The 21,692-nt window shown below is 46.3% G+C and overlaps 3 protein-coding genes and 1 pseudogene across 3 annotated transcripts; 1 reads left to right on the top strand and 3 right to left on the bottom strand.

Annotated features, from left to right (window-relative positions):
- Window positions 1-931: 931 nt before the first annotated feature.
- On the top strand, window positions 932-3,329 carry LOC109773195 (uncharacterized). Its single transcript, XM_020331891.4, has 5 exons — window positions 932-1,305; window positions 1,568-1,706; window positions 2,064-2,201; window positions 2,488-2,609; window positions 2,923-3,329. Exons 1-5 carry the CDS (start codon window positions 1,235-1,237, stop codon window positions 3,083-3,085), a joined length of 633 nt encoding a protein of 210 aa, XP_020187480.1. The 5' UTR covers window positions 932-1,234; the 3' UTR covers window positions 3,086-3,329.
- A 132-nt stretch (window positions 3,330-3,461) lies between these two features.
- LOC109773193 (uncharacterized) lies at window positions 3,462-5,551 on the bottom strand. Its single transcript, XM_020331889.3, has 5 exons — window positions 5,160-5,551; window positions 4,916-5,079; window positions 4,085-4,775; window positions 3,909-4,000; window positions 3,462-3,822 (listed from the first exon to the last, which is right to left on the bottom strand). Exons 1-5 carry the CDS (start codon window positions 5,451-5,453, stop codon window positions 3,702-3,704), a joined length of 1,362 nt encoding a protein of 453 aa, XP_020187478.1. The 5' UTR covers window positions 5,454-5,551; the 3' UTR covers window positions 3,462-3,701.
- Window positions 5,552-9,415: 3,864 nt separating this feature from the next.
- Window positions 9,416-12,701, bottom strand: LOC109773194 (uncharacterized). Its single transcript, XM_020331890.4, has 4 exons — window positions 11,574-12,701; window positions 11,301-11,414; window positions 10,837-11,143; window positions 9,416-9,833 (listed from the first exon to the last, which is right to left on the bottom strand). The coding sequence occupies exons 1-4, from the start codon at window positions 12,102-12,104 to the stop codon at window positions 9,793-9,795; spliced, it is 993 nt and encodes a 330-aa protein (XP_020187479.1). The 5' UTR covers window positions 12,105-12,701; the 3' UTR covers window positions 9,416-9,792.
- Window positions 12,702-17,175: 4,474 nt separating this feature from the next.
- LOC109773200 (aspartic proteinase CDR1-like) lies at window positions 17,176-21,213 on the bottom strand (annotated as a pseudogene).
- Between the last annotated feature and the right edge of the window lie 479 nt (window positions 21,214-21,692).

The following is a 21,692-nucleotide window of genomic DNA, read 5'->3' as shown; positions in this document are numbered from 1 at the left end:
TTAACTGTTTCTCCACGAAAGTACCATTTATCTTTGATATTGTGTGATGATCACTGAATAACTTAAATACCTTTTCGGTAATGACTCTGGATAAAGACAGAGCAGATAACATAATCTTGGCGAAGGCATCTCAATGGAGATGGGACAGTGTTGCACAAGTGGATTTATTGGGTTGGGGAAATAGAAAAAAAATCTTGCTTGGTTCTTGTATTCTCTTTCCACTGTACTTTTTTTTAATGTATTTTCAACATGGAATGGATGATACCTCTCACTTAAGTTTGAACTTCGATACGTTTCATAATATGGTTGGGTATTCCTGTCTTATACATTATGTTTCATTTTTTTCCACAATTATGCACCCTAATTTGTGTTCGTATTGCCTTTATAACTTGTTTATTCATTGATGTCATATATACTCCTACTCATAGTCTGTTATGTGAGAAATTGTTTATGTTTTAATAGCTTTCCATGGATAATGAACCGTGTATGGTGGCTTTATTAATCTTCAAGCAGTATTACATGTTAGTGATCTTGAATGCATGTTTTTCATGGTTCACTTATGTGTGCGTGATTGGGAGTGGTGCTTCTCAGAAAATAAAATTGATGTCTCACCAGTTGGTTTGCTCATTGTATTATTTGTGTATTAGTCAAGACGTGCACGTGCAAGCTTACTAGTACGCCTAATAAAGCAAATTCAACTGTATTTGGTGCTATAGGCGTCAAATATGTTTGTCATGCTTTATTTTTTTTTCTTCAAATGCTACACTCTTTTTTTAGGTGAGGAGGCACTAGTTTTTTCAAGTCACAGTGACGGAATCAATATTGTTTTATTCTTTTTTCTTCAAATGCTACATTCTTTTTCTCAAGCACTCACACTAGTCCAAGCGACAAATGTTTTTGTTCAAATTTGTTATCACACGGATACGAGCACGGTTGGATGGCGGAGCATCTATCAGGACAGACAGGTGGGCCTGGCCGACCGGTACGCCGGTGAAACTACCGCTCCCGTCGCCGCGCTGAAGTCCGATTCCCCACAGCCCCCGGCTCCGACACGGTCTGACGGTCACACCACCTCACCTCACCACGAGCCCCCTCGATATCTCCTCCTCCAACCCCGCTGCTCTTCTCGCCTCCATCCCAACGAGGACCCCCTGATTCGGCGAGGTTCCAATTCGACCGGCGACTCGGATCTCGGCGGGGGGTTGCAGTGGTCATCCGTCAGGACTCGCACGCCATGGCCGCCGCCGCCGTCACCGCTGCCGACTCCGCCGATCCCGCCGTCGCCACCTCCACCTGCGCGCACTGGTAACCTTCCTTTCCGGTCTCTGGCGGCGCCGTCGCTAGTCTGTCTCTTAGTTGCCAAACAGTAGTAGTACTGCTTTCCTCTTTCCGTCCGGCAATATTTTTACTGCAGTAGTTCATCAGTCAGTAGCCTTTTCCCCCCTCTTTGCGATGGCAATTCATCAGTGAGTAGTCGCACCGCACACACTGCTTATACAGATAGTGCTTGGATGCATGTCTTATGCTTGTGGATTACTGACCATACTTCTCTGCGAATTTTCTTCAGTAACCGAGAGATTCCGTCTCCAAACATCGCGCTGCATTCTGCACACTGCGCTCGCAACCTTCACTTGAAGTGTGAGCATTGTGGAGATATGGTCCCAAGGAAGCACATGGATCAGCACTATGATGATAACCATGCTCCGGTACGTCTCCAAATTATAACCCTATCCAGAATGTATTCATGCTGTTCTTCGCATAGCCTGTGATGCTGCTCAACCAAATATCTTGCATAAATTCATCACATAAACCCACATTACAGCTAAGATCGTTCTGACATAATATAACCGCAGCACTACGGTAACCAAATAACCTGCGTGACAGCAAAAGACTCTGTGATTTGATCATCATGTCAGTGTCTTATGCTTGCGTGGAAAACATTCATTCATATAACCACTGGATAGATTAAAAAGATGGCAACAGATAAACATCTTACTGGATTTGTCTACTTTCGGTATTACTAATCGCAACACCGCTAATCAGATTCTTATTTACGGATACAGGTGAATTGCCCACGCTGCGAACAAACTGTGGAGCATGAGCTGTGGGATCTTCATAAACGCTTACAGTGCCCACAAAGGATGCTTGCGTGCCAATATTGCAAGTTCGAACTACCCGCAGCTGACATTTTTGAGCATCAGGTATGAATGTATTCATCATGTTAAGTTATTACTCTGGAAACTGGACAACATTCTTTTCCTAAAAACATTAAGCCACGCATATATAGTCCATCTCCAGACAGGACGCGGCTTTTTTGCTCCTAGGTGCATATGCACCCATTGTCGAAAACACACATTTTGAAAAGTTGAAAAATTCCCTTTTGCTCCTACGTGCATATGCACCCATTGTTTCGACAATGGGTGCATATGCACCTAGGAGCAAAAAAGCCGCGTCTCTGTCTAACTATATGAGTTATGCTACATACAGGATGTATGTGGAAATCGAACAAAATATTGTCAACCTTGCAACAAGGACATCAGACTTCGAGAATGGATTGGACACGAGCTCCTACTCCATTCAAAAACAAATGCCGCTGCAGAATCTTCAAGGTAAAAACATGGAACCTTATATTGATGCATGTGACTTGTTTATGTAGACATGATTCAGTATAAGTTTCAGTTAGAACAATGCTGCTTAGCATTTTCAGTTGCAATTTTTAGACAAAGATAAGCCGGCTATATATCTCAGTTAGAACAGTGCTGCTTAGCATCTTCAGTTGCAGTTTTTAGATAAAAATCCTTTAATACAGTGCCTCAGCCTATCGTTTAAATCTATTAGCTGTGACAATAGAAGTGTATTTCTATTGTCACAGCTAATTCAATTTGAGCCTGCCTTCTGATATAATTCAAATTCTTGTGACAGATCCATGCTGGAAAAAGAAGAGGGTGGTTGTCACAAGCAAGTACGCCCAGCTTTTGGTTTAAATCACAAGCAACTGTTCCTCACAATTGCAATAACCGGACTTGCTGTACTGATTGGATCCATTCTGTTCCAAAGAAGGATTGGAAGTTCCGAAGCCTTGTAAAGTTGTAATGATGTTCACCGCAAGAATGCAGATCAATTTTTTTTGTGCCTTTAAATCTTAATGCACAAGTTCTTCCATAATCAAAAGCAGAGCTTATTCCTTGAGTAATGTTCAGAACACAAACCATGTAGAATACTCCTATGTCCTATCAGAAATCACCTGATTGATAAATGTACTGTGCCTCACAATGTATGCCAATATGATACTTCCTGATGGCAATAAAGTATTATAGATTACCTTACAAGGGTTCATATCTGTTTCTTTTCTTGCTTTCATCAATCTGTTGTTAATGATAGACCTTTTACGTTTTTTTTGCTCAAATGTTATCTCATCAATCATTTCAACAAATTGCGCTCTGCAGTCTTCGTGCAAGATGTTTAAAGTTGAGCACTAAATTAATTGAAGTAGCTGATAACACATTAGCTCAGTCTGGAATGCTACAAACTAAAAACTTGCAGGACTCTGTTCCTCTAAAATATGAGATGCATTCATGAAGGGGAAAATAGGCTACAGACTTTCTGCTTACTAGAACAGGCAGCAACCACAACAATCCCAAAATTCCTCTATGTTGTAAGTTGATTTTGGCAGGGGCCCTTGCACAAACGAAAAAAAGGCTCTATTTCCTATCTAACCGATGTTGCTTCTTTAAAGCGCTTGCAGTAAATAGCCTATATGTGGACGGATCCATCTCAGTGATCTTCCCAAATTGCTTGTCATAGAAGCCCCATAGCTCGAACCTGTATCAAATAAAAAAAATCAAGGAACAGTGTCAGCATGTCAAAAGGATGATATACTAAATACCAGTGTCAAAAAAAATACATACCAGTATGCTAAGAACTGAAATGGAGCATACTCGCCGTAGATTTTATCCAATTCCATATGAACAGATTTGATGGTGCTTGCAATTTCATGACACTGCAAGAAATTCCATACAGAAATGACATACTGAAACAGTGAAACACCATGAACACTAAATCAAGGATGTAGAGGGGAAAATACCTGCTTTAAATGCCTAATTGTCTCAGTATCAGCTGGGATCATGTGGAAAAATCCCATGCACATGAGCACATTGGCACGAGTGAAAGGGCCGAATCCGGAGATAGTGGTTAACTCGTTATTCAGTCTTTCATAGGTAGACGGGATAGTAGATAGCTCTTCTGTAGCTGGTAAAGACATTTTCTGCATTTCTTCAAGATTTTGTGGGCATACCTTTCCTTCCACAATGCTGCGTGCAAGCAATACAATCCGCTCCGCTCGATATCCAAGGCCACAGCGCTTCGCTAAGAAGTCTTCATCAAGATTCGCCAATTCTTCTGGAGTAGGGAAATCTCCAATGCAACCTTCCAAGCTGAGCTCTGAAGAATCAAATGACTGACATACACTGCCTGTTTCAGGCGCAACTTGAGGCAAGCTAGCCAATTTTTCATCTGCTTCCAAATGTGTTATGACATCGCTAGTACCAGTTGCCACTCTTGTATCCTGCGCAGTTTCTACTCTTGGATCCTCCAAGCACTCCAACTCGGTAAACTTTTTTTCTAGCTTGACACGGACGTTCTGATTCTTGCTGCGCTTCCTTTTATGCTCCCTGATTGGAGGTGTCCTTAACTGAAGATCTTCAGTACCAGCTGAACATTTCAGCTCCAACTGAAGCTCGCACAGCGCAGTGGCCATCGACAATGTTCTTGTCCATCTGCAGGGCAATAACATGGCAATATAAGATACGTATTTTGCAAATGCAGTTAAAGATACTGTAAAACTGTGCACTTCTGAATTCAGATGCTCAGTTATACATACAGAGGAAAGCAGAGGGAAATCAAGACTGGGACGTACTGGCAATTGCAGAGGAGGATGCACTTGACCATGTCCTCGAACAGGGTGGGGGAGCGGAAGATGCGGCCGAACCCCGCCTCCCTCGCGGCGGCGTGCATCGCCTGGAACTCCGCCACCACCCTGCCGTCCTCCTCCGACAGCCGCAGCATCCGCCGCACTTGCTCCTGCCAACGGAAAACCAAGAATCCATCAGCCAACGGCGAGCTTCTTTTCTTCTCCGGGTCCGACGAAGGCGCCTGCTTACGAGGATGCAGTCCTGGTCGAGCGGGGAGAGAGCGTCGGCGCCGAGGACGGAGACGAGGAGGGCGCGGGAGGGGCGCGCGGGGTGGCGGGAGACGCGGGCGAGCAGGGACCTGGAGCGGTCGGAGGCGAGGCGGAGCGGGCGGAGGAGCGCGCGGGAGGCCGGGTCCCAGCGGTTGGGCGCCATCATGAACAGCCCGTGGCTGCACACGGCCGCCTCCAGGTCGAACGGCGCCGCGCCGAGCGGGAGCTCCAGCTCCACGCGCGCGGCGGGGCCGCCCTCTGGGGTCGTCGGCATGGCCGTTTCCTGGGTGCCGGGGAGCGAGTACGCGGGCGGCGGAGATTCAAGAGCGGCGGCAGCCCCCGGAACGGTCCAATCTGGTCAAAATGCCGGAATACGTGCGGGCTAGGGTAGTGATTAGCAACAGTGTGCAGTCTTTCGGTCTTTCTTTTTACGAGTGTGAATGCAATCGCACACAACTTGTAAGATTTAATAAATTTTGAGTTTCGAAATATATACTATAATAGATTTTGCATTGATTAATAATAGTACGACACTACGACTTTCGAAAATCCCTTTTGGAGACCGAGCTCCAATGAGGCCGTTTTTTGAAGAAATCAAAATTCACATTTTTACATTTCAAAAAATTCTGAAAACAAATATAGATATACATGGAGGCATAATGCACAAGTGTGTAAATTTTTAGGACAAAATACGTTGAAATGAGGGTTGTGCAAAAAAGACAAATCTGGAGCTTTTTAACACATGCTACTGTTCATCCTTCCAAGCCATGAATTTGTCATTTTATACAAATCGCATTTCAAGTTTACACACATGGGCATAACATCCTTGTTTAGTTGTACAATTTTTTATCAGATTTATTGAAACTGGAAAGTTTGAATTTTTAAGTTTTCAGAAAAACGGCCTCCATGGAGGCCGAGAGCTAAAACGCCTCACTCTACGACTTTTTGCTACTTTTTGTTCCTTGAGGCAATCAAGTTCTTTTCTGACATCGTTGAGCTAGCTAGACTAATGATTTTATTATTGTTATTTTGCGATGGCGCTAGACTAATGTTTGCAACCAGTATCATAGGCAAAAGTATGCACACCGCCAATGAAAATTGGAGAATGTATGAAAATACTCTATATTAATATAGAAGAAGGCTCTCGCCCCGCACAAAAAAGACTAGACAAAAACCAGAATTACTAACCGGCGAACGTTTCTTGAAAGGAGAAAGGCAAGTGAACGCATTTTTCTGTGAGTTTTAGTTGCGACAATGAGATCAAACGTGAAGAAAAATGCCTTCCTCTGGAGAAAAATGCCTTTCTCTGAAAAAATTGTCATGCTATTCTAAAGAAAATGTCATATGAAGAAACCACCAGCAAAAACTTTCGCAAATGTCATCCTTTCCAGCGAACGTTCACCGGCTATTGCGGTCCACCGACGGGTCGGGTGGTACAAAAAAGCAGCAATTGAGGAGAGGCGGATAAAACGACGTCTTCAAGAAGAAGAACGGCATCCACGGACATAGTCGCCGTGGTCATATGAGCAAGGCCATGCAAGGCTTTCCCTCATGTCCCAACCTCCAACCCTGGAGACCATCATAGCCCGTAGTCGGTCACATCAATAGACCTTGGCAAGTGGATGGAACCTCCAGCGACCCTTGTGGCATGGCAACAATCCTAGCAACTCCCTGGTTTCGAGATGGCCTTCCCAACCAGAAGGCATGCCGTCTAAAAGATTCCAAGAACACATGATTCCTACATATAAATTGTTGTAGGAGGCGAATAATGTTGCATAGACCAATCCTGAAGCATGAAACGAAGGAAAAGCCTCCTTGAAGATGTCAACAAGTCTATTTAAATAATTTTTTGGTTCCAGACAGGAAGAACATCTACGAACTGATTAAAACGACACAAAAAGATACTAAAATTGCATTACTGCTACAAATAAGTTGTTGTGTGTGCCCGATAGTGCTGCACAGACTACTCCCTATACATGAAATGAAGTAGATGCCTCCTGAAATATGTCAACGAGTCTGTTAAACAAGTTTTCAGTTTCAGACAAAAGGTAAACCCAGGGCATCACGAGGGCCGTAGAGTGAACCTTCGCATTGTTGCACTCACAAGGACACCACAGAGGGCACCAAGGAAGGGCGACCCCAATGAAGGCAAGGTTGTAGGAAGACCTAGAGAAGAAGTGCATGGAAGCAACACCTCTAGGAGGAGAACAACGCCCATGGACGTCATCGTTTTCCACAGCAGCCAAGGCCTTGCGCAACTTCCGTTGGTGTCCCCTCCTCCGTAGGCACCGACATGCGACATCATGGTTGTCGAGGGAAGCGTTGAGCACGCCATTTCAAGAAAACCTCACAAGCCCAACAACAAAACCTAGCAAGTGAGGAGCACACCACAAGAGTGGGGAGCCCCTCTCCGGCAACCCAGCAACCGCCCCCACCTACCCGGCCATCGTCGGAGGCTCCAGATATGGCCCCTCCAGATCCAGACCAAGGGCCCAACAGGCACCCGAGCACCCACAGTAGCAAAGCCACGCCCATCTACCAGACGACTGGAACCGCCACCGGCCTCTAGGTCATCGAATCACTAGTGCAGAACCGGGCTATAGCACCGGTTCGTAAGGCCCTTTAGTGCCGGTTCTGTAACCGGCACTAAAGGGTGGGGACTAAAGGTACCCCCCCCCTTTAGTACCGGTTCTACACGAACCGCCGCTAAAGGGCCACCACGTGGCACGAGCCAGCGCCGGGGGAGGGGAGCCCTCACCAACCGGTACTAAAGGATTTTTTGATTTTTTTTTTGAAATAAAGAAAAAACAGCCCACCTACTGGGCCGGCACGGCCTGCATACGACTAGAAACCCAACCTCTAGTTGGGCCAGGATGCAGGCCCGTACGGCCCAGTAGGCCCCACAGGGCAGAAGACTTGCAATACGCCCACAAAGGCCTGCTTAAAAAGGAGCTCGACACGGTAACTGCGCGGGGGGGGGGGGGGGGGGGGGCGCTTATAAACCGGTGCGAGCTCCTCTCAACTAGCGAGGTGGGACTAAACATTGTGCACGGCGGGTGGCAGCGCACCCCTTTAGTACCGGTTGGTGGCACGAACCCGTACTAAAGGGGGGGGGGTCTTTAGTACCGGTTGGAGCCACCAACCCGTACTAAAGACCACCACCTCTTTAGTACCGGCTCATTAGTGCCGGCTCAAATACAAACCGGGACTAATGAGCTGAACATTAGACCCTTTTTCTACTAGTGAATCCGCATCGGGCCATGGCCATAACCACACGGGACAGCCACCACCAGTAGCCAAGAGGAAGCCACCGGAGCCGAAGGAGAGGACAAGCTGTCGGTTGGTGGAGAGGGTGGGGATGGACGCTCCTCACGACGTGGAGCTCTAGGCATCACCAGAGAGGAGGACGTCGGTGGAGGGTGATGCCGGCGTGGACGAGGGCCGAGACAGAGAGGAGCTGGGTGAAGGAATGTTTTGCTGGGAACTCCCTTCGGCTGCTCAAATTTGAGGAGGGAGAGAGGCACTTCTCCTCAAATTTTTGAGGAGTTAAATGTTTTAAGGGTTCAGCTAGGTCCCGTTTAACTCCTTAAAAGGGAATCTTTTGAGGAGTTAAGGCCTTTTGAGGATTCGACTAGAGCTGCTCTAATGTGCAACTTGGCGGATGATTATTTCAAAATTAATCCACTTTGAGTATCAAATTTGAGGACCCAGAGCTTGACCAAAGGGGTGCCAACCTTATCACGCACAATAGAAAGGACATGTATAACCATAAAAAATTGTCAGAGTATCTTTCTTACTCTACAATACACAAAGGATTAGACTAACTAGTACTAGATAAAAAAGGTTTGTATTTTCAGAGGGGGTGCCAGGGCACCCACGGTACCCCCACTGAATCCGTCACTGCATATATGTTTGGAAACCATCTGCACAAAGGAGAGATAACATAAATACTCCCTCCGTTCCAAAATACTTGTCGTGGTTTTAGTACAAATTTGTAACCACGACAAGTATTTTGGAACGGGGGGAGTAGATGATACTCCCTCCTTTTTAACATGTTACAAAATGTAAAGCTTCATAGGATTCTATCATTAGACCTTTTCGCTTTACTCATGGCCACAGTTCTTCCTGGTATGTGCAGGCCAGCATTCTAAAAACGCACAAAACAGAATAACTAAAAACATGATCAACAGCGCACAGGAAGAACCCACTGCATTCTCCAGCTATACGCGAAGTGCATAGTCGAAAAGGAATGAAGCTCATTGCATAAACCACTGCATTTTCCAGTTACACGAAATGCATGATCCAAAAAATTGTAGGATCATCAACTCATTGTGAGAACCCTACAGTGAAATGCATTGTCTACGAAGTCATGGCAAACACATCGCAGGGATGAATGTCAGAAGAGCTACTACATTCAGTATCACTACAATAATGCTCAGCCATTGGACCCAACGCTTTCAGTAGTTCTGATTCATAGAACCGTGAACACGGGAGCTGCTGAGTTTCTGAATCTATATCTATCTGTAGGCAAAAGTAGGCGTCCAGTTCTGCTGCCATCGTATTCTGAGGTGGAGAAACTTGTGAACTGTCAGGACACCGGCTCTGATCTTCCTCTACTCCGCGTCGATATCTGGGTGCCGCAGATCATCGTAGGCTGAAATAGCAGGATTTATGAGCCAGTTAGGCGGGACGCCAATAATCAATAACATGATCAAGAAGGCAAAACCTGAAGCAATATAATGTGCAAGGAACTAAGCTTTTATGTAGTACTGAAAGACACTACCTGAGTTTCATTAACGATATGAAAATCAGTATCTTCTCTGCAACGGTGAGTAAGATGACTGAACTTGATTTGGCCTATAACTTGCATAATTTCTACTAGCGGCAAATGTTACGAAATGGACAAACTGAATCTTCTGAATCAAGGACAGAAATGTTCAACTAGCTTCAGTCCATCTTTTACCATGTGTACATAGTGATAAGTCCACATGCCACCTACCATTTACATCCAATTACTCTTACTTCTCTATAAGATTACAACAGTTCCAGACAGCTCTCAAGTCCTACCAAAATGAATCATAATATCATTTTTCCAAGCACGATCAGATTAGCACTCCACTAAAGTAAGACCACAAACATCATGTTCATGTGTTGTTGCTAACAGATTCAAGAACAAAACTACATTTCTATAATAAGCAGGAAAGCAGACGAACAATTTAAATCTCAGAGCCTTGCAAAATAAGAAAGACCAAAATTGCAGCTCATGTGCAGAAATAAGATTTAATTTATTATTTAGGAACCTGAATTTTGCTCACATATTATTCAACGCAAGTAAAATGGGCTAAATCGAATGGATATCCCACCATCCTCTCTGTTAAGCCTGAAAAGAGATGAATCTACTGATTTGGAGTTTTAAGTTCCATTAACAGATTACAACAGCTGCAGACAATTCGCAACACCTAACAGTTTTAGACCACAACAGTTTCAGATTATTGTTTTTTCAGACGACAACACTTTCAGTAAACTGTTTCAAGCACAAGCAGATTAGCACCCCACCAAAATAAAACCCAAAACATCATTGATCATGGATAACAAATTCATTTGTTGCCACCGAGAGTAGATACTTAGGAAGTTGGGGCATGGAGAGAGGCTCTCACCACGAGTCTCGTCCTCGAGGATGACAATCTCGAGGGTCTCGCCGTAGCCGCCGTGGGGCAGGTCGACGACGAGCGGGGTCAGCCTCCCATAGCGGCCCGCTCGTACGCACATGGCGATGTTCTGGTAGTACAGGTTGATGCTGGTGCGCATCACCACCTGGTCCCTCAGACGGAACACGGACCTCCCCCTGAACCAGAACTCGCCCCAGCCGGCGCTGTCCTCGGGGTAGTCCCCGCCGAGCGTCGGAGTGTACCGGATCCGCCGTCCCGGCTCCGTGAACATGTTGGAGAGGAATCTTGGGAGAGTCTGCAGTTGAATCGCAGAGAACCATGGTTATTTTCGGGAGATCAAGAACTGCTCGAAAATTTGGTAAGAACAGAACTGCAATTCTAATGAACGACGCCGAATAAGCCAATTCGCTCAATCGATAGGAGAATTAAGAAGGGGGTCATGGCGAGCTCACCGAAGGACGGCCAGGCATGCCCGACTCTCCCTGGATGGGCTCGACGCCCCCGACCTGCTGTCCCGGCCCCCGGTGCATGAATATGTTGGAGAGGAATCTCATTCCTGGGCGATTCTGCAGTTGAACCATCAACCATGGTTATGTTCGGGAAATCAAGAACTGCTCTCACAAATTTGGCAAGAAGAGAACTGCAGCTGAAAGCCTGAAACCAGCACAATTCGCAATCGCCGAAAGCAATTCAAGAAGCGGGTCATGGCGATTGATCGAACTCACCGGAAGCGGGCCAGGAATGGCAGGCATGCCAGCCTCTCTAGCGGGGATGGGCTCGACGACCCAGTGCATCATGGAGTTAACGTCGTCGTCGAGGCTGACGCCGGCGTTCCAGGGAAGGTACCTGCCGTTGGCGCGGAGGAAGCGGCCGCCCGCGTGGTGGAGCAGGACGACGTTGCCCGCGAAGCCCGACCCGACGGCCCGCCACATGATGGCCCCCACCTCCGGCTGGTCGTAGTCGCGCAGCTCCGCGCGGAATCCGTGGTGGCCTCGCCGCGCCGGCACGTCCGTGGCGCCGAGGTAGCGGCCGTAGGCGGCGCTGTGGAGGAGCAGGTACGGGCCGTCGTCGTCGTAGAAGCCCTCGCCGTCGCCGTCGGCGCGGTTGTAAATGTGCACCGCCCACGCCGCGTTCATGGAGGCCCGGACCTGGCTGAGGGTGACGCTCTCCCCGTCGGCGGCGGCGTGGAGGTAGGTGCGGGTGCGGTGCACGCGGCTCCGCAGCCGCACGTGGTGCCCGTCGTGGAACTGGTCCATGGGTCACCGGCGCCGGAGAGCAGAGGCGGTGGGTGGGCTGCTGCGCGGTGGAGAGAGAGGAGGGATTCTTGGTTTGTTGGGGACTCCGGCGAGGAAAGCTGTTGGTTGCGGCGGTTGCGCTGGGCGCCAACGCGAGGTATTTCAAGGTGCCGCCGTCCCGGGCTTTGGACGCGAGGTGGGCTTGCGGGCCGTTTCCTTGGCCCGGCCCACACGGCCCGCACAGGCCCCTTCCCCGAACAGAGGCGCGCGCCGCGGCGGCGCCGCTCCTTCCCTTCCCCGCCGAGCCTCTCACCCCGCGCTGCCCCAGCGCGCCGGCACGGCGAAGCGACGGCGGGCGGCATGGCTCACTCTCCTTGCCTGGCTGCCCCAGCGCGCCGCACGTACGCCGCCAAGCCCGCCCGGCGAAGCGAGGCAGTGGCAGCGGGACGACGGCGAGGAGAGAGCTGCGAGCAACCACGACCAGATCAGCGAGACCGCTAGGGTGTGCGTTGCTCGCTGGCGGCTTGCCGCTTTGAGTCTGGAAGTTCTGATGGCCTGTTGTGTTTGCTGTGCTCCTGTGTTTTGTGCTCGGGTGGCACCTTGTGGTGGTGGTGTGCCGGTGTTTGCCAATCTCATACTCATCCTTTTGATATTTCACTTTGCCTTGTGTAACTAAGCTGTGTGATATGCAGATTGTTTGAAAATTGTGTCCTAGCATTGCCAGCCAAAAGAAGTCCCAACAATCTTATGGTCCCAGGATGGGGTACTCATGTAAGCTATTCAAAACAGTGTCGGTAAATCCTACCAAAGCGGTGAAGGAAAGCTGATGTGTGAAAGGCTGGGGGTAGAGAGACGGTGTCCCGGGTTGATGTATCTTTTGGTTTTCCAACATTAACTTTTCATTTTTGTCTATGCTCAGCTAAACAATTCAGTCGTATGATGCCTAGGGTTATCGGAGGCACCGTCGCGAAGTTAATTTCCACCCGTATGTCGATTGGTTTGTGTTGCCTCCACTAATCGTTTTTGGCCCCCATATGCCAAAGAGGTGGATCTACATGTTCATTGCGTAGAGTTGGACGAATCTTGACCTCTAAATGAGCAAGCTGTTGTGTAGGTGGTTTGTCCCCATCCGCCTCTTCTTTTCTTCTAAAAAATGTTAAAGGCCGATGAAGCAATTGTGTACTTTTTATGTTCCATGGAAGGCTCTATGGTTCTTCAGTCTTCAGTTGGCATCATCTTTGATGTGAGGTCTTTCATATGGCAGAGATGCTTCTCCTGCTTGTTTCGGGTTAAGAGTCGAGACGAGGATGAAGATTATCTTGCATGACTTTAATGATTCTAAGATAGGGGTGGTACATTTTGGAGCACAGAGGGTTGACATGCCGAAAGAAGCGGAGGGGCAATCACCGGGGCGACCTCCGCATCAAGGAACTCAAGGGCGGAACTTCCTTAGGGCCAAACTGGGCCATGGCCCGCTCGGGATTCTTTTCACTCATGTTTTTATTACCCGTGCTATTCGAAGCTCGGTCCACCTACGGTTGATCCAAGTCCGAAGCCTGCCTCCTGGTCTCGCTCTCGCACGAGTATATATCACGTAGCAGGCCTAATGCACAATACTGGCTGTCGGAAGCGTCGGCGGCAAGGTCAGGTAGCGGCAGGCATGGGGAGACGGAGGACCAGCTCCGCCAGCTCACTGACAGTTGTTGGATTTCTCATCTTGGACAAGTGCAGAGTGAGAAAAGTAGACCGTACTCCTAATTATATACTACACCAACATGCTCATATGCCCTAGTAGTTAGTAGTACCCGGGAAAAAAGTTGTATAACTCTTGTCCTGAGCAAGTCATGAAATGCACAACTGCATGAACACTTAGTAGCAAGGAAACAAGGATAGTAGAAAACTCCTATCTTGTAACCTTATACGGTGTGCTAATGCGTACCAGTCAGAATTTTTTAAAAAATGAACTTCTTTAGTCTAGCCTGCCCAACTTTTTCTTCCAAGCTCCGCCACTGGAGGAACTGGTGCCGAATCGAGAATTGGACAGTCCTTGTGAGACCACGACCAACTGCCACTAAATCGAGAATTGGATTGTCCAACCTTGGCCCTATTCCATGTCGTGGCGTTGCCTTAGTAATTGATTGTTTTTTCATGGGAAAATGGTATAATTGTTTTTTCTTTAAAAAAATCACACGACAATATTTGCATGAATGTTCTATATGTTCCCATGGCAATTTGCTTATCATGGCAATTATTCAAATAATCATCATAACATAATTTTTTTTACTCAGGCTAGTGCCATATACAGCTTTGTTATAAGCAACATGGCTATTTGACTAATTAGACCATGGCATTTTTACTACTTTAGAACATGGTAGTTTCATCTTAGGTACCATGGCATTTTTTTTAGTTAGAGGATGGTTTTAGAAAAAAAATAGACCATGGCAATTTGAAGTTATGTACCATAGAAAAATTATTCTTTAGACCATGGCAATTTCATTATTACACCACGAAAAAAATTTGAATTTCACCATGTTAGTTATTTTCGTGGCATGGAAGTTTTTTCAGATCATGGCAATTTTATTCATTAGACCATGGTACTTTTACTATTCAGACCATGTCAATTTTATTAGATATGCATTGGTAGTTTATTTTGTAGCATTACATTTTTGCGCACCATTCAAATTTTTGACATGCTATCTTGTGTATATGTTATGCAACATGGCATTGTTTTACACCTTGGCATTTTAATCAATTTTATACCACGGCAATTTCAATTTATGTAGTATGTTTTTTTTTACTTTTTCAGTATATGGTAATTTTTTGTCATGGCAAATAATCCTAAAAATGTTGCCCTGTAAAAATCATGGCAACTTTGTAATTGTATCTTCTTGTTAGATAGTATTTTTGTAATGTTCTAATAGTGTTTCATATATTCTGATGATTTTTTTATATTTTTCACTATAAGCAACATTACAATTTTAATAGTTAGATCATGGTAGTTTTCATCAATATACTACCATTGTGGGAAACCCTTTTGGAAACCATTGAGTTTTTAAGAAAAAATATGTTCTTTAAAGAGCATTTTCTTTTCAAAGTTTCTTATGGGATCTCTATCTGCAACATGGTATTTCTATTATTAATAGTATGGAAATTTTATCATTAAGACCATGGCTTTTTTATTAAGAGCATGACAATTTGTTATCTATAGCTCTGTAAAATTATTTTTAATGGCATGGCAATTTTACTTTCTGTATCATGGCAATGTTCTTTTTGTGTGATTTTTTGTTTTCGACAAAGAGAAAATATGGAGCAAGGTAATTTTAATTTTGTATCATGGCATTTTTAGTTTTAATGTCATGGCATTCCCATTATTTTTTATCATGGCAATTTCCTTTTTGTTTTCAAAACTTTTCGATTTTCAAGCATCCTCGATCATGACGATTTTCCTTTATATTTTTATACATTTTCCAAATTTGCCGTGCATTGATGGTTTTTAGTAAAAAAGACATTTTTGCAACTAGCAGTTTTGCTATACACATATTTTGTGTGTGTGTGTGTGTTAGACATATGTCCTATATATGAAATCCTAGTGACATGGTAGTTCATATAAATTGTTTAGAAGAAATTTAGCACGTCAAATTCTGTAACTGTTCTTTTCTCGATATTGAAGACCTGTTTTTGGGGAATGTACAGTACATGATCATTTTTTAACACGACTGCATTTTATTTTATATATCATGGCATTTTCTGTGTTGTTAAAATGAGGTCCAAAATACCTCTTTCTAAGGTTTAGTAGCGTCACTGAGAATTGGGCTTTTTCTTGGCCCATTGGAGGCTCACTTACGCATAGGGGGAGAAGGGTTCGCTGGAACGGGGAGTTCCCAGGAAACTTTTGGTTCGCCAGGTCCCCTCCCGCCCCCCGGAACGTTCCCCGATTATTTGGATCCATCTTAAAGCTAATCAATATACACCGTCGACAATCAGTCAAAGCTCCTTATGACCCTTTGTACGGAGCATTGAAAATTCCTCACGCGGTCAAACAAGACTTTGATCTCAATTTGGGAGAGAAACCATCCAGCCAAGTATCTTCTTTGAATTTTGACCCTATCTAGCGCTTAGCCTCTCTTTCTTCTTTCTCCGCCACTAGATCTAAGTTGAGCAAGAGATAACTCATAATTTGATATGCACTCACACTCGCATCTTGGGTCATTGGAATCTGATGATAATTATAGTGGGAAAAGGATCCTAGCTATAAAACTTTCGCCCATCATATCCGAAATCAGTTTATACTGGTTTGAAACAGACGTAGCTCGCCCCGGTGCCACCGTCTGTGGCCTTGGTGCTCTGTGCGGCCACTGCTTCCTTGCCAAAAATCCGATTGGCCCCAATTTGATATTCACTTGATGGACATGCAGCTAAATTATCCGCAAAAAAAAGACATGCAGCTAAACTAAAAAAAGAAAAGAAACCCTAAAGTTGCTAAAAAAATCAATCAGTCGCAGGATATATCCGAAATCAGCTTATACTGATTGGGAACGTATCCGGTGCACCCGCACTTGTGGTGCTACCGCTGCACCGGATGCCATACATTATTTTAGAAAATCTGAAAAAATTCTAGCATGTTAACACAACATCAATGTATGGTGTCACAAAATTTCGTATAAAAAAATTAAAATATTTTTGAGATAAAAGAATGACAAATCTGGCATCAGTGTGATAAATGGGCCAAATCTAAAATCCAAGTTATGTTTTGTACTATGCGGTGTTGAATTTGTCATTTTTGTTTTTCGAGTTATGTTTCGAATTTTGACTTAAAATTTTGTGACAACCTACATTTATGTTGTGCGGGTGTGCTAACTTTTTTTTTCAGAATTGCTTGAACATTTTAAAAGCACAATGTGAGTTTGGTGCACCGGTAGCACCACAAGCTCCGGTGCACATATTTTCCATATACTGGTTTGATCCAAACGGAGCTCATAGTCGCATTGAGGATCTAAATTCGAAGATTAGCTGCTTTCCCTCTAACTGAAACTCATAATTATTAGTACTAGCAACAAATGATGATCAGATAGCTAGCAGGGGCGGAGGACTACTAGCGGTAGGAGCTGGCGCAGTCTGCACGGGCGAAGGTGATGGTGCCCTTGTCGAGGTCGTAACCGACGTGAAAATTCTGCTGCGCGATGTTCCCAAGGATGGCCAGCGGCTGCTTCTCCGTCACCGGCGCCATCGCCAAGCACATGATCCCCTCCCGCACCTCGAGGAACGTGTTCTCCGCCTTCAGCGTCACCGCCTCGGCGAACACGGCCAGCATTAGCGTCACGTCCGGGACAATCTCGTGGAAATTATACTTGCGAGCCGCCCCGGCCACGGCGTAGCACAGCTGCAGCAGCTCCTCCGGCGACTGCCTCCGCGGGAAGTTGATTTGCCGTGTCATCTCCTCCACTATCGGGTCCAGCAGCGCCTTGTCGAGGTACGTCAGCGTCGTGCCGGAGTCGATGATGAGATTGGACACGTGCTGCAGCGCCGCGCTCCCGATCTTGACGGACTCGAGCACGACGCTGTAGTACGCCTGCGTATGGGACGGGATCATTGCCGTCGTCGCCGCGCCTGGCTCGGTCACGGCGGCACGGGCGCCGAAGTTGAGCGCGGAGGAGACGTTGACGGAGTAGGGCACGAGGCAGTAGAGAACCTCCGGCCCATGGGGGAGCAACTACAATAGAAGTTGGGCCCGTGATGCAAAAATAGAAAAACCAGTTCTAGACCGCTAGATTGGAGATGGATGGCAGAGGTGCTTCAGCCGCAAAATTACATGTTTATGTGCAAAAACGTCCCTCCTTCCTAGTTAATTTCCGCCCGATGTCCTCCTCGTCCAAAAACCGATTCCCCTCCGGCCGCGGCGGCAGCGCAGATCCAAGAATTCCCGGGCGGCGGCGTTCGTTTAGATCCAGAGCCAAGCTGGGTCACGACGCCCAGTCGTGGTGCCGTTCCACCTCCGCTTCGATGGCTCCCGCGGCTTAGTTTGAGGCGGAATAAATGGAAGCTCATCGGCGTACGGCAAGCCGGTGGTGGGATCGTCGTCTCCTTGCCCTCACAGGCCCTAGGATCTACTCGTGGGCGTGCTCCCTACCTCCTCCTCTCAAGATCTAGCAGTAGCTCGAAACGCTCCTCGCCTTCTTCCAGACCAACCACTGGTGCGAACCTAGGAATCGCCGCCACGGTGTTCATTCTTCATAATTTTTGTTAAAGCATTATGAGCTAGTCGATTTATACTACATCTCTATTTTGTTACTGTATTTTCTCGTACATGTTCATGTTAATGTAATAATTAGGTAGATCCCCCCCCCCCCCCAAAAAAAGTAAGGGCGGTAGTTTATATTGGATCATAGGACAAGAGATGAGTTTCAAGTGGAAAATTAGATGTCCTAATTTTGTTTTGAGTCCTGAAGATAGCAGTTCAAAGGCTTTTGCTCCTTGTATTTTGCTTACAACACTGTTATGCAATTCAGTATCATAATATTTCAACTAGCAGGCCCAAAAAAAATCTTATCCTTGTGAAATACGACAGATGTCCTGCATATATTACATAAAGTAACATGAAGCAAGTATTTGTTAATTTTGTTCGAGGAGCAAGATACATACCATTGTGTTGCATTGTGCTGTCATGCTGACCATTTAGATTATGCATATGATTAACCTGAATAGCATCGCAAACCAGCAATTCTCCCTAGGTGGATTCCCAGATCTAGGTCATCTAAGTGAAGCATATATTTGTGCACAGGATTTCTGCATGTCTTGTGCCGGCACTGTCGGCTGAATTAAAGAGATATGCAGAGGCACTCTGTCGCCGAGTTGCGGGTGTGGATTTGGAGCCGCTGGAAAATACACAGGTGTGGTTGCGCTTGGTTGATCTGAACAGTGGAAAGACATCGTCCTCATTAAATTACACATGAAGATGCTACCAAGTTGCGTCACAACCTGGACGAATGATGAATTCTCGCACTGTTGCATGCTACTGGAAGACATCACTGTGATTCGGGATTCCTGTGCACCAGACATGTGTGTGGAGGCAATATCCGAATGGACTTGTAGGTAATTGGTGTTTTCCCATAGAACCATTTTTGTTGCATATTTAGTCTATAATTTCAAGTGATTATGAACTTGCTATCACAGGGTACCTTGTTCAAAATTGGGTGAACTGCTCACTGGCTGGATTGTGTTACTGGGTAATGTAGTTGAGTAGCAATTATGAACTGGCTATCACACTGGACCATTTTCTAAAATGTGATGACTTGTTTAGTGCCAGGATGGGGTTAGTGGAGGTTGTAACCATGCTCTTATGAACTGCAAGTACTTGATTTTCAGTTTGCAGGGATGTGTCCCTGTTCATGGCAACTTAACCGATAAAATCTTCATAAGATAAAGTTTATCTTTCTCACACTGCTCCGGAGAGTATCCGTGGGCTTCTGATGTTGAGAAGGTTGTTTATGTGGAAAAACAATGGGTGCTTTTCCAGTGTGAGTGTAGGATAATGTCAGACCCAAAGTATCTTCTTGTTCTGAATAATTGGTTTGCATTAGGTAATGAGGGTTTCAGTTTTATTTTTCATCTTACTCAAGTCCTTACATGATGATTGAAATAATTGCCTTGCTCTTAAAAATTGATGTTTGAAGATGTTAACCAGCATGTTTGCAACTTCCTTGCATGTTCTTGAGCAATATTTGGACCCATCCTCCCATAAAGCGGTCTGGAGACCCTCGTCCTAATCTTTTTCGTCTGAGGCACGTTACAGGAAGCACTATTACTGAAGACCGAGGGGTCCAACTTTTCTGCCATGTACCATTTGGAAGCACTAGAACTGGAGGCAAAAGTCTGTTGAAATTATTAATAGTAATGCTTGTTGAGTGGTGATCATTTTAGTTTACAATACTCAGTCTTGCCGGTCATATACTGAAAATGATCCTCTCATGATTTTGCCGGTCATATCACTTGACATGTACTGAAAAGTCTGTTATGTTTTGTTTCTAGAAATGTACATGGATTATCCAATTTTAGAGATATGTTTAGTAATGCTTGAAGGGAATGGTTGAATTATCTCATGCACTCAAATATTTTATGGTAGGTATTGCATTTTTTTATAGCTGATGTAGTAGTAGAAGCCAAGATTGTCCCACATAAACAGATATGTACAAAGATGGGGCATCAACGCTGCTGATTTGAGAGAGACTTGGGGTGTTCACTGCAAAAGTCTGGTTTTATATCTACTCTTAAGTGGGGGGTTTCTGTAAAATGTACACTTCAAGGGTGTGGGATCCCTCACCGGAATCTGTGCCTTCCATCTCCAATCCATCGGTCCAGAACTGTTTTTCTATTTTTGCATCACAAGCTCAGCTTCTATTGTAGTTGCTCCCGGCCCATGGACGTGTCGGCGCCGAGCTGCGTGACGAGGGAGAGGTCGCCGCTGTCGAGACCGACGATGCCGTGGACGCCGTCCGGGAAGGCCGCGCCGGCCGTGGAGCAGCCGAAGTTGACCCTTGGCACGAGCAGCTGCGGACGGTCGGGGCACCCCACGCAACCGCCGGGGGCATCGGCGAAGATGAAAGTCTCGGCGGAGAGGAGGCCGGATGTCTGCGAGCCGTCGGCGTAGAAGTGGGCGTACTTGCAGCTGGAGTTGGCACCGCAGGTGCCGTAGAGTGCGTGGCACACGCCGGACTGGCAGGGAACGCGGCGGAACGTCGACGAGGACGACGGGCTGCTGCCGAAAGTGCGACGTTGGTGCATTTAAGCCAGATGAGGCTGCTGCCGGTGTCGACGACGGCGAGCATCCTGGTGGGCGGCGTGCCCGCGTTGACGTACATGAAGTACTCGTACGGCCTGGAGACGACCTCCGACACGGCGCCGTGAGGAGAGTCGCCGGCGTACGAGCGCGCGAGAGCCGAGGCGCGCGCCGTGGAACGCCGCACGGCGGCAAGCAGGCGGGCGTGTGAGGTGAGCGACGGGTCATGGAACGGCGACTGACAGAGTCCCGGTGGATCAACTCCACGGTAAACCCGTCGGTCGCCATGCACCCGCGTAGCCACGCCGTCAGCACGATGCCAACGAGAAGGAGAGCGTGGCATTTCTCACCTGCCATTCGCATCTTGCTGCTGCTGCTGCTAGCTGCACCGTACGATCGATGATAGCGTACTGTAATTAATAGGGGTTAGTGTAACGTAAGCGTAGAGTTGATTGGGGAGAGGAACATGAGGGCAGTTCCCAGTTTCTACTGCTTTTTGCGTGTGAAACTGAAGACTTTGAAGGCAGGAATTAATTCGTGTTAATAGATGAGGAGCAATTAATTACTTCCATTAAAATTATACTAAATCAGCTATACTTATTTTAAGACGCGGGAAGTACTTGCAATATATTCGAATGATCGGGCACTCGAGGGCACTCGAGATGGAAGGATCACTCGCTGAAGGGTCTACAGTACTTGGGCCGGCCCGTTCACGCACAGTAAATGGAAAAAGAGAAGAGAAAGGAATCAAACACTGGCCTCCTGGTTTAGAGCAAGCACGGCTAGCCACTAGCCTTTGCTTAGGTTAGCGACAGAATAGTAAGGCGAGACTACTT

The sequence above is a fragment of the Aegilops tauschii genome, chromosome 2 (assembly GCF_002575655.3).
Source record: "Aegilops tauschii subsp. strangulata cultivar AL8/78 chromosome 2, Aet v6.0, whole genome shotgun sequence".
NCBI lineage: Eukaryota > Viridiplantae > Streptophyta > Magnoliopsida > Poales > Poaceae > Aegilops > Aegilops tauschii.
This window is presented reverse-complemented; position numbering and strand designations above follow the sequence as displayed.